General features: G+C 35.6%; 1 protein-coding gene across 1 annotated transcript; it reads left to right on the forward strand.

Moving 5' to 3' along the window:
- The first annotated feature begins 2 nt into the window (after positions 1–2).
- DBR1 (debranching RNA lariats 1) lies at positions 3–12,857 on the forward strand. Its single transcript, XM_044666681.1, has 8 exons — positions 3–547; positions 1,651–1,775; positions 6,096–6,176; positions 6,530–6,615; positions 7,410–7,634; positions 9,980–10,057; positions 11,110–11,255; positions 11,937–12,857. The coding sequence occupies exons 1-8, from the start codon at positions 351–353 to the stop codon at positions 12,628–12,630; spliced, it is 1,632 nt and encodes a 543-aa protein (XP_044522616.1). The 5' UTR covers positions 3–350; the 3' UTR covers positions 12,631–12,857.
- The last annotated feature ends 600 nt before the right edge of the window (positions 12,858–13,457 follow it).

Consider the following 13,457-nt stretch of genomic DNA (forward strand, 5'->3'; position numbering starts at 1 on the left):
AAAGGCAGACTTGAAACAAGACTCTGAAAGTTTCCCTACGTCAGACGCGGCCTGTTCGGTGCCCAGACGCTTGCCAACTCTCGTGCGCAAAGTCCTGTCCTCTTCGCGAGACTTGTCGAGCCGGAAGTGTCCGAGGATTTGTAGCGAGGCAGTGCGCCACTTCCGCTCGAGTTTGACTGGAATTGGAGGAAGGCGGGATTCTCTCTGCTGCTGTCGGATCCCTGGGGGCCGAGGTGAACATCTGGCTGCCGCTTCTCCTCTGGTTGAGGTGGTGGAGGGGGTCGCTGACGGTTGCTTTGGTTTCGGGAAAGGACGGCGGAAAGCGGAGGTCGCAGTTTCGGGTCAGCAGGATGCGGGTGGCCGTGACCGGCTGCTGTCATGGAGAGCTGGACAAGATATATGAGACACTAGCGCTGGCAGAGCGGCGGGGTCGGGGACCTGCTGACCTGCTGCTGTGCTGCGGCGACTTCCAGGCCGTGCGTAACGAAGCCGACCTGCGTTGTATGGCCGTTCCCCCCAAGTACCGCCACATGCAGACTTTCTACAGGTTAAGTCCGTCCCTTTCGTGATGCTAATTCCCAGGGACATTCCTCCACCCCACTCCTTCCCTCCCACTCTCCCTCCCTTTCTCCCCATCTTCCCCCACCCCCTTTACTTCCTTCTTTCCTTCTTTCCTTCTTCAGTTCCTCTCTTGGTCTTCTCCCTTCCCTCCCTCTTCACTTCTTTCTTTATTTCCGCTATCTCTCCCCCTTCCTTTTCTTCCTCTCTTCCTCTTCCCCTCCTTCCCTCTTCTTTCTCCTTTAACCCTCCCTTTCCTCCCTCTTCCATTCCCTTTTCCTCTCCCTCCTCCCTTTTCTCCTTTAGAAATTCCCAAGTTTCCCTTTCTTCCTCTAACCCCAAGATGCAGATCAAATTATTTATGCTCCCCTCCTCCATTTTCCTTTCTGGCCAGCAGAAAGGGAATGAGTAGATGTAATGACTTATGTTTTGAACACCTAGGTAGTTTGTGGGCCTCAAAATTTTACTTTGGATTGAGATACAATGTCCCCAGTGCTTAGCACATGGCCTGGCACATAGTAGGTGCTTAATAAATATTTGTATTGAATTGTTGGAGGACCCTGGGCAAAATCACTTAACCTCACTCAGTTTCAGAGTCTCATTTTCTGTTATCTGTAAAATGTGTAAAATGTAAAAATGTAAAAAAAAAATCTACCTCAGGTTATTTTGAGGATCAAATAAGATGATGGCTTTACAAACTTATTGTAAATGCGATCTCTTATGTAAGGCACTGGTATTATAAAGTGCCACATAAATGTATCCTTTTTAACAAACATTTTTTAAGTGACTTGGAGTTGTCAGATAGTAAGATTATAAAGCCAAATGGGAAGGGGCAAAAAGTCTCTGACTTCATAGAGCTTTCCCTAATCTCCTATCCCTAAATCCAGGTTAAAAATACCTGTCTCCCACAGTTCCTGTACTTTCCTCTCATACACACTACAGAATGACCTGTTCATCATATGTAGTTGCTTAATGAATGTTTGAATTGAATTGTCTTCATGGTAAAATTTTCAGCATATTGGATCCATTTACAAGCAGCCTGATAATGTAGAGTTGTATAGCTTAATTGACAAATTTATACCTGTGTTCTAGGTATTATTCTGGAGAGAAGAAAGCTCCTGTTCTCACAATCTTCATTGGAGGAAATCATGAAGCTTCTAATCACTTGCAAGAGCTACCTTATGGTGGCTGGGTGGCACCAAACATATATTATCTAGGTATTTCCTCATTATTTTTTGTTACATGGAGTGATGAAAGGCTATCTTTTTATATGTCCCTTTAGGTATAAAGTATATGGTATTCTATGAAATTCAAAGTATTCCTATTCAGTCAGTGATAGTCACCAGTCCTCAAAGATGAAAAGTTTAAATTTTTTATGGGAAAAGATGTACATGCTCTAGCCAATGGCCTGTTTACATTGATCCATATGGAAGACAATTGGAAATATAGCTGTTGCTATTTTTTTTTTGTAAGTGGAGCCATAATATTTTCTAAATGAATGGAGTATTAAGTAAGGATCATAGATGTCAGTCCACTCATTTTATTGGTGAAGAAATTAAAGTTCAGTTTACATAGTTCTTAGCAGAATCAAGACTAGAACTCAGTTTTACTATCACCTCATTTAACCCTCTCTACCAAGACTAAATTTAGTTTGATTTAGTTTATCATTTATTCTCTTGAGCATCTGAAGGTTTTGTACAAGTTAATTAGTAATGAATTGCCAAGTTATTAAATTATATTTTTATCAATATCATCTTTATTTCAGATCTGCCAACAGTTGTTAATTATAGTAGCTTGTAACAACTAAACCTGGTTTAAACTTTTAAAAACTTTTTCAGCTAGTAACAAGTTATTTAGGGATTTACAAACTAATTTGCTTAAAAACTACATTTTGGAGGGTAGTTTTTAATGAATTCAAGAATTCTAGTGTAGTGGGATTAATTATATTCTGTTATTCATTTCATAGTTTTGCTGTCCATTTTATAAGTTTGAATTTTTAGCATTGGGTAAGGAGAGAAAACAAAGACTAAAAGAGATTACTGGTAGAAAGTGTTAGAAATGCCATTTCGTGGCTGAAATGTCAGCGAGTTAGGATTTTGAGTAGAGGTCTAGAAATCCTAGACTGTATTTTCTATAGTATAATTAATCTAGAGTTTGTAGAACCAGTCAGTTTATTTCATAAGGCCAATTCAGTTTTCCAGGTGATTTCTTTGAAAACATTTGAAGACTATGGAATAGCATTATGAATTCTTAAGTGATATAGGATTGTTTGTTTCTAATCTGATCAGCTTTGACCTTTTCCTTTCCAAAAGGGAAAAGAAATTTCTGAGTAAGATCCAACACTTGTCTGATCTTATGCTTATTTTTTCTTAGTTTTAATGCTGCTTTCTGGTTTTAGTCATTTGTTGATATTACCTCTCCCTTCCTTTCTCACCTCTTAAAACTTGTCTTATTATCCTGGTTTTGGACCCAGTCAGTTTCTCCATTCTATGTCTTCAAAGTTTATTTTTAAGTGGGTGACTAAAAATTATTATTTCTAGTCTTAACCCATACCCTTAGTTTTAGTCCCTATTCCACATATCCCTGTTACTTCCAGTTTGGCCATGGACAAGTAACCAATTGGAATGTTTCTTTCTTTATCTGTACAATGAAGAGATTGTTTTAGATAATGTATGGTCTCTCTTGAATCAAAATCTGTGATTCAGGAGCTATCTGCTGTCTAAATATGTCTTGCTGTCAAACCACAATATAGCTAAAACGTAACTTATCTCAAATAAATAGCTTTCCCCACTGACTTTTTCTTTAAGGGTACCATCATTCTTTGGTGGTTAGAGTACTGGGTCTAGAGTCAATAAGACTCATCTTCCTGAGTTCAAATCTGACCTTGGACACTTAGTAGCTATGTGCCCTGTGCAAGTCACTGAACTCTCTCATTTCCCTCATCTGTAAAATGAAATGAAGAAGGAAATGGCAAACCACTCCAGTGTCTTTGCCAAGAAAACTCCAAATGGGGTCATAAAGAGTTGGACCTGACTAATGCAACTTAATAACAACAAACCATCATTCTTCCAGCCATGCTGGCTTGTAACCCAAGCCATTTTTAGTTCTTCACTCACTATTATTCATTCTTTCACCAAGTCCTATCAAATTGAATGTCTCTTCCATCTGGCCTTTTCCAAATTCTTATTATCATACCAGGCCCTTGTTCCCTCCTTCCTATACTATTGCAGCATCCTACTAACTGGTTTCTTTGCTTTCCCTTCTCCAGTCTGTTTTGTGTGTTATAAAATTTATTCTTAATAAAAATTGTTTTTATCATGCCATTTCCTTATTACAGATTAATAGAATTTTCAAACTTTAAGGAACCTTCTAGATCAGAATTTTCTACCACTGGCTTCACAGTATTTTTTGTCTGTAAAACTAGTTCTACCAAAAATAGTTATTTCTTATAACCATATAAACCTTAAGTTGATTTCTCTTTCCTTGCCTCTCATGCACTACATATAGAGACTTCTAGTATAGAACATTCCAAAATACCACTTGAGTTGAAAGAATGTTGTTGATAATCTAATCTAAACTTTTCATTTTACAGAATGATAATACTGTAATGGTAATCCCTTACCGTTTGGACAGTGCCACTAGATTAACATTTAAAGGCTTACACATTTTGGTCCTAGCCTCTCATTTCAGCTTTATGATCTACTATTCCACTCCATCCAGACTGTTCTTTGCTAAATATGTCTTGTATATTCCCATTTGTTTATTCAGCTATCCTTTATAGTTACATAACCCTCCGTAATACAACCCTTTATAATTGTATATTTATAAAATACTACAACAATAACTGAAGTGTGGCCTTTGCTCCACTTGGTGGAATGCCCTCTTTTCTATCTCAGTCTTATTTATCAGAACCTACCTTCTTGAAGGCTTACTTGATTTCTCCTTTCTGATCCAAGGAAGAGAATTGTAGCTCTCCTGCATTGGAAACTTAGATAGATATGACTTATTAATGATAAAATAGAGGATGACAGCTAATATAGTGCTTTTAATGTTCATTACTCCATTAGATTCTTAAAACAACTTGTTGAGTTGGGTAATGTTATTAACTCTATTTGAAGATGAGGGAACTGAGGCCTAGAGAAATTAAATGACTTACTCAGGGTCATACAACTGATAAGTGTCAAGAGGCAGATTTAGACCCTAGTACATCTGACTCCACATATAGCACTCTACCATGTCAAAAACAGGTGCCGGCCTGTGTCAAAGCCACCAGGTTCCATTTTTTTTTAACCTGATTATGTAATAGCCCACTTGAAGCTGCCTGTCACTGTCATTTGTATCAGGACTTTCAACTAAATTGAATGGCTCCTGAACATTGGAGCTTGTCATTCTTTTTATTTTTGGAAGGAAGAAGGAAATTTTAGCTCCTTAAAAATAATCTAGTCTAGGGAAATTAAACATACACCGTTCAGTAACCGATCATGAGTAAATTAGATAAGGATACACTTGAGCTTGGTAGAACCCCTTTATGCTCTGTAATTCCATTTATGGACAGACATCAATTATTCTGGCTCTTTCTGATCTTGTGATTCCTCTCAGCTCCCTTTGAGAGAAAGGACTAATCCTGAATAGTTTACCTCAAAATATCCTAACCCATCCGATCTTTCCTTTTTTTGAACAATACTTTACTACTTAGCATTTCCTATTATTTGTTTGTTTTCTTTTATGTGGATATATCTTCTTCCCCCAAGGAAACACTATTTGGTGGAAAGGGCACTAGGCATAGAGTTAGAAGACCAGTATTTAAATACCAGCCTTATTAATTATAAATTATGTGACTGCAGGCAAGTAATTTAACCTTTCAGTGTCTGCTGTACAAATGTTGTTATTATTAGAGATGCATCATGATATAGGGGAAAGATTGATAATTTGTGGTTTCCGAGGACTGATGGTGATGTATACCTTCAATTATAATCAGAGAGATGGTGGACTGTATGTAGAGAAAGAAGCACTTGTTTACAAATGAGATGAAATTGTTGATTAGTTTTGCTTTGACTATTCTTATTTGTTATAGGACAGGCTTCCATCAAGGAAGCAGTGGGTGACACAGTCAGTAGGAATTGACAATGGTGTCAGAGGAAAAGATAATAATGACACTTTAAATTTTGGACTAGGAATTAGGAGGCTTCAATTTTTCTATGTCTAGATTTGGTTCTGCTACTTAATAATTACATCAATGTCTCAAATTCTTAATTTCCTCATGCATGAAATGGGAATGTTTATACTTGGGTTTTTTCCCTTATGGAGTTGTTTTGAAAGTCAAATTGCCTTATCTTAAAATAAGTTATTGTTGCTGATTGCTTTTCATTTTAATGTTTGTTTGACGTAATTTTCTGAGAATGAATTAATTGGCATTGTAAATTTAGATTCATTATAAACATGATTGGCTCATTTATTTAGCTCTGAGGTCATATTTATGATGTATAGTATTGCAACTTGAAACATGGGGATTTTACTTTTATATGTAATTTTTTCAGGATATGCTGGAGTAGTTAAATTCCGTGGTGTAAGAATTGCTGGAATCTCTGGTATCTTCAAATCTCATGACTACCGGAAAGGTAATATGACTTACCTTTTGCTACATAGAAACTTAAAGATAAAATAGCATTTTTTGCATAGACAAATTTTTTGGGAACTCTTATAATTTTAAAACAAGTGGCAATAACATAATCCACAAATTAAAAGTCTTCTTACCCCATAAATAATTCAAATTTACTTTTTATAATAATTTCATGACAAAAATAAATCTGTTCTGACAATTGAAAAAGTGCCAGATTCCCAAAATATAGAAGCAACTATAATGTAACAAACCACTTCTAACATGTTTTAGAATTTGGGAATTATTTTGATGGCTAAGAAAATATAATATTCTGTGATTTTAATGTAACTTATTTCACTTTATTAATTTCAGGACATTATGAGTGCCCCCCTTATGATCAAAACTCAGTAAGAAGTGTATATCATGTGAGAAATATTGAAGTCTTCAAATTAAAACAGGTATGGAAAAAAGTATACTAAATCAGTCTTGGAAATCATTTTTGTAAAAGTTAAATTCTCTACAAATTTTAAAAAATTATCAGATTGGTGCAATATTTCTTGATGTAGTATTAGCTGAACATACCTATTGATGCTTGTTAGTATTCTTTTATGTTTTGTCTCTTCAGTACTACTGCTAATAATGCCCTCCTTTTTTCTGTTTATTCAAATCCAATCTTAATCTTCATTTTTTTTATTACTCCTAAGTGATTTTTCTCTTTTCTGATGTACTGTAGTAATTACTATCTGTAGTATTATGTTGGCAACTAATTAATCATACACGATTGAAATGTTATAATTTTAGTTTAACTCTTAAAATATTGTTTACATTTGTATACAATTTGTCTCATATGCAGTTAGAATGTAACTGTAGTTAGAATGATGATAGGGACTTATACTTCTTAATGTTTCCTGACAGTTGCTATCATGTTGCAGGTTTTATAGTAGGTGCTCAGTAAATGTGTGACTATGATAAATTCCCAAAATAAATACCACAAACTGCATTAGAAGTTATTTAAAGGGCTTACTGATTCAGGCTTTTCAGAACAAGGATTTCTTTTTGCCTTGAATAGCTGGATAACATTTAAAACTGTCTTAATGTTGTAGTGGGAGATGGGGGAGGTCTTAATTTAAGCGTCAGTAGATAGAATGGCTAAATGTCTGTATGGCCAGGGGAGGGATTATGGAGGAAGGAAATGAGAGTCCCAATTTCTAGGTCAGGCAACCCTTAAATATTGTATTGTTTTGTTTTACAGCTGAAGCAACCTATTGACATATTCCTGTCTCATGACTGGCCAAGAAGTATATACCATTATGGCAATAAAAAGCAACTTCTTCAAACAAAATCCTTCTTTCGACAAGAAGTAGAAAACAACACGTTAGGAAGCCCTGCTGCTTCAGAGCTTTTACATCATCTGCAACCTACTTACTGGTTCTCTGCACACCTTCATGTGAAGTTTGCAGCTTTAATGAAACATCAGGTAAAATATGTAGTTAGATTTTCATGGAAACATGCAATTCTCAGGCCTTTCTTTAATATCTCACTCCTAAATGGGCTTTTCCCTATTAAGACCACAACCTTTTTAAATGGAGACTTCATATCTCACTTGGACTCATTGGGGAAAAATATATTGATCTACTATGTCATTTCCTGGTACCACTTTTGTCATGTTAAAAGTGTTTTGTAATTATGTTCATTCTGGTACCACTTTCTAGTCTGATTAATTATATACACATCCCCTTGACGCAAAACTGATTTACTTATTTTTCTCTGTACACCTATTGTATTTCTTTTCTCCGTTCCTTTACATAGGCTGTCAACCATGCTTAGAATGTTCTCTCTCCTCCCTTCTTTCTCTTGGAACTCATAGCTTGGCTCAAATGGTACCTCCTTCAATAGACCTTTTATGATTTTTCCCCTGTTGTCATTCTTTCCTTCTAGTCCTAAATTACTTTGATTATATTTGGTATATATTTTGTACTTTACTAATCTGTAAACTTGTTCTATTCCCTAAGTGAAATGTAAGTTTCTTAAGGTCAGAGAGTGTCTTAGTTTTGTATTTGTATTTCCAAAACCAGCACAGTGCCGGGCACATGGTAGGCACTTAATGAATAATGATTCCCTGTATAAGTAGATAATTATTATATGAAACAAACCAGTGTTATCTGAGGAGATTTTTTTTTAAAACCCTTACCTTCTTTCTTAGAATCAGTACTATGTATTGGCTCCAAGGCAGATGAGTGTTAAGGGCTAGGCAATTAGGCTTAAGTGACTTGCTCAGGATCACACAGCTAGGAAGTATCTGAGGCCCAATTTAAACCCAGGACCTCCTATCTCAAGGTCTGGCTTTCTATTCAGTGAATTGCCTACCTGCTCTTGAGGAGAGATTTTTAAAGAGAGTTTTTTCATATTGTGTGACAGAGAAGTCAAAGTGGATAATGCCTCAGAAAAGACTGCTGTATATGGTGATTAAGTGATCATTGGTGTTCCTTGGTAGAGCAGTTTTAGTATTGCAACCTGGTTTGTCTCCATTAAAAGGGGTAAAAGAAGTGAATAGTGAACAAGAATAGCCACTGGATATAGAGTACTCCTTCAATAATCCTAGTAGTAGAATAGAGAAAAGAGATGAGGTGGTAGGTTGAGGATGTACAAGGACTGAGGGAAAGTTAAAAGATGAGAAATATCTAAAATTTGTCTTCCTAGTATCGAGGCACAGTATTCTACTGAGTAGGCTCTCAGTAAATTTTTGGTTTTTTATACAGTTAATCGCATAGAATCTTTTTAGTTGCAAGGGCCCAAATTGAAGCCTTTTGTCCTGTCCTTGATGTGCATTCCCAGAGACTTCAAATGTTCATGCTTTTTTCCTGTAGTCCATAATTCATAGTCTTTCTAAAAGGATGGTTGACACTGAGATTACAGAGCTAGGGGCAGAAGCCATGTACTATAAGAAAAGGATAAATTTCAGGGGATCAAGGAAGCTTGGTTACAAGTACTATTTTTTTTATTTAAAAGAAAAATTTTTTTAGACCCTTAACTTCTGTGTATTGGCTCCTAGGTGGAAGAGTGGTAAGGGTGGGCAATGGGGGTCAAGTGACTTGCCCAGGGTCACACAGCTGGGAAGTGTCTGAGGCCAGATTTGAACCTAGGACCTCCCGTCTCTAGGCCTGACTCTCAATCCACTAAGCTACCCATCTGCCCTACAAGTACTATTGGTGTGGGAGGGGAAACTAAAGTCCTGAAATACACCTTTGTAAAGTAGCCAACCTTTCAACTTGGGGAATTGTAGAATTTTTAAGGCAATAAAAGATCTACTTTATTATTCTAGAAGGCAGGAAACTGAGGCTCATATTTTTACTGCAATATCATTTCAGAATGTATCCTTTCCCCCTTTCCTAGTTAGCAAATCACCACTTGTGACAAAGAATTTTAAAAGAGAGGACATTCAGGGAAATTGACAACTAACAGATCAGTAATGTCTGACATCACATTGCAGTGCTTCTACCCATAATCCTCCAGATCTGGAAAGAAGGGAAAGGAATGCATTTTCTCAACTCTTGTCCAGGAATAAAATATATAATATTGAGTTTCAGGATTTTTTGTTGTTTCTATTTATAATGTTGAGGGCATTGTATATTTCTCATTCTGCATGCTTCACTCTGCATTAATTGATATAAATATTAATGAAGCATATCTGAATTTTTTATAGTTGTCATTCATTATGACAGAAATATTGTATTACATCCATGTGTTATTGTTTTATTTAGCTATTCCCTAATTAATGGATGTCTACCTTTTAACAGTTAAACTATAATTTATGTTTTCTAGGCCAATGATGGACAGGTACCAAAAGAAACCAAATTCTTAGCCTTAGACAAATGTCTGCCCCACAGAGACTTCCTACAGGTAAATATGAAATAAGGTAATTGTCTTCTGTAGTGTTTATGTACTTGGAATATAAAAAGTAGTTTTATTTATCCAGTTAGTGAAGATCCATGTTTTTCCTGTCGAAGATCCATGTTTTTCCTGTCAGAGTACATTTATGTCAGCCATAGAGTCAGGAGATTGTATGATCTTTGGCAAATCAAAATTAATTTCTTTGTGCTTCAGTTTTCTTATTTGCAAAATACTTGTGCTACCTGCTTCGTAGTGTTATTGAAAAAGAACTTCCTAAAAACTTTAAAGTGCTAGTGTGTAATAGTAATACATGCACTTGTGTGTTTGTGTATTTTGGCTCATCTTTATTTTTCAGGTCACTTATTTTCACATCACAATTATTTCTGTATATATTTTCTTTCCACCATATTGAGTCTTCCCTTTACAATTAACATTGACTGCATCTGGATAGTTTAATGGCTTTTCTTACATAATTCCAAATGGTTTTCTAGAATGATTGAACTGATTCACATTTCTAGGAATGGTGTCCTCGTGTGTCTAAAAGATGAAGCACAAAATTTAAACCTGTGGCAGAAAATGACATCATAAATAATAAATTCTAAAAAAATACCCTATTTGGGAATCCAGGCTTTGATACTTTGTAATTACTATTATTTTAAAATACCACTTACTATCATCATTATCCTTTTCTGTAAGGAAGAAAAGCATAGGTGTTTGAGAAACTGTAATTGAATTGGAAATTATAGTTATTAGAAAATTTCAGAAATAAGAATTGCTGTTTTAGATAATTCTAAAACAAGCCAGAACATACATATTTTTAAAATGTTATATAACTTTGAAATTATATTTCAGAGTAAACAACTATTCTGTAGTATATCTTAGCACCTTATATTTTTTCTTTTTGATAATGAATCCTGAGGTCAGACCATTGATTTCTTCCTTGAAAGCAAAAGTAGGATTTACTAAGTAGTAAAAATAGAGATCATACTATATTTAGTTTTAATGGCAAAAATGTTAAAATGAATAGATCTTTTCTAAATGTATTCCTTATTTTTACATAGATAATAGAAGTAGACCATGATGTAAAAGCACCAGACCATTTGGAATATGACCTTGAATGGCTCACTATTCTAAAGGCTACTAATAGTCTTGTAAATGTGTCACGAAGTTTATGGAATATGCCTGAAAATAATGGCCTCCATGCAAAGTAAGTTAAACCAGGTGCTACATTATTTTGTATTTTCTCTTTGCATATATTTGTATATGCTTATCTCTGTATATGATATTCCCCTCTTCTCTCCCCTCCCATTCCTTCTGTAGATTGTGAACTCCTTGAAGACTGGGCCTGTTTTTGTCTTTGTTCCCGGTGCCCAGCACATCTTAGCAACCCAGATGCTTGCTAAATAGCTATGGTTTTATTGAAAAGAGTTTTTCTCTTTCTGATATGTGCATGACTTAAAGTAAGCCCTTTATTGAGGGAAATTATTCTTAAATAATCATCAAAATAAATTGAGTTTTCCCACTGACCAGTGTAAAAGAAAGATAATGCCATGTATATAGAGTAGTCTAGACACCTAAGGACTTATCACCTAAAGGGAAAGAAAGGTGATGGCCACTATGTACCATCACACATATATTTTAAAAAGTGCTTCGTAAATACAGCATTCTGTAGGAAAGACCTTGTGTGTGGAAAAACATAGATTTTTATCAATTAGAAATAGCTTTTTAAAATAAATAGCTTTTTAGAATAGAATTAATTTTTACAAAATTGAATGTATTATTTTTTAATTGTGAGCCTAAAATTAATTTCTAATTTCCCATTCTTTATTGTTTAACTTTATCAAGATAAAAATAAATAATGCTTTCCCCCTCCCCCCAACATTTGTAGGTGGGATTATAGTGCAACAGAAGAATCTATGAAAGAGGTATTGGAAGAAATGAACCATGACCTCAAAGTTCCATATAACTTCAGTGTGACAGCTATATGTTATGATCCCAGCAAGCCCCAGAAACACATGGAGTTAGTTCATAGGATCAGTCCTCAAACCACGGAATTTTGTGCCCAGCTTGGCCTCACTGATATTAATAATCGAATTCAACAAGTGATAGAAGAAAGTTCATTGCGTGGAGACTATGAGGAGGACTTGGACAGTAATGGATCAGAAGAACCAAGTGAATACAACACAGATAATTCTGTCTTATCTTCCTCAATTAACCCAGATGAAATAATGCTTGATGAGGATGATGAGGGTGAAGATAGTATTACAGGTATACATGGTGACATTAGTACTCCCTCAGTGGAGCCCTCGCCTGATCATCACCCTCCTGATTTTTCAACAAGCTTTTCTGATATTAGGATCTTACCAGATTCCATGGTAGTATCTTCTGATGATACCATGAATTCTACAAATGAACTGGAGAAATCTAGTGAAAATCAGGATTCAGAGGAAGGGGGGAACTTAAATGAGAAGCCCTTGAAAAGACTAAGTGATGAAACTGGAAATGTAAACCACTTACAAAAGAAAATTAAGAGAAGGAATCAAGCTATCTATTCTACAGAGGATGACAATAATATAGAATGAAGAAAGAAGAAAGACTTTACATGAACTTTGTGTTATACAGAATAAATTGTCGTATATACAAGCAATTTAATTCCTTTTTTAGTCGGATGACATTTAATTTGGATATTTGTACCTGGACCTAAACTAACATTTGTCAATGGAATCAACACAAGAAATTTCAACATTTACTTCCTGGGGAGTGTCTGTGTTTAACTTCTTATATATTCTGGATTAAATACATTTTTTTCTGAAAGCAAAAATATATGAATAATTTTTCATCATACTCAGTTTACTTTAAAAAACTCGAGTTATGCAGAAATAAGCTTTTTGGAGAAATTAGATGGTTTTTAGGGCAATCTCATGAATCTTAGAACCATATACATTAGACATATTATTAAGAGTGTAGTAGAAAGAGCATAGAATTTGCATTCAATGCACCTGAGACCTGAGTTTGAATCCTAACTGAATGCTACTTGTTTGTGACTGAACAACTTGTAACATCTCAGCTTTGTTCCTTCATTTGTAAAGTGATTATATTTGTACTAACTAGCTCAAGGTTATTTTAGAGGGAAGCATTTCTTAAATCTCTATCTCTGGCCAAGCGAATGGCCAAGCATCCCTGCCTGCTACTCAGGGTCAACTATTCTTCCCTTGTGTTGGGGGAACTGAGTGCTCAGATACCACTGCTAGAGCCTTAGCTTTGCTGCTTAATGCTGGGCCAAGCATTGTCCCCTTATTATTGAGTCAGTCAGTAAACATTAAACACCTATTATGTTCCAGACATTGTGTTAAACACTGGGTCTAACTGCCTCATGCTGAGTCGGGAATGTTGCAGTAGACCTAGTGTC

The sequence above is a fragment of the Gracilinanus agilis genome, chromosome 3 (genome assembly GCF_016433145.1).
Source record: "Gracilinanus agilis isolate LMUSP501 chromosome 3, AgileGrace, whole genome shotgun sequence".
Taxonomy (NCBI): Eukaryota; Metazoa; Chordata; class Mammalia; order Didelphimorphia; family Didelphidae; genus Gracilinanus; species Gracilinanus agilis.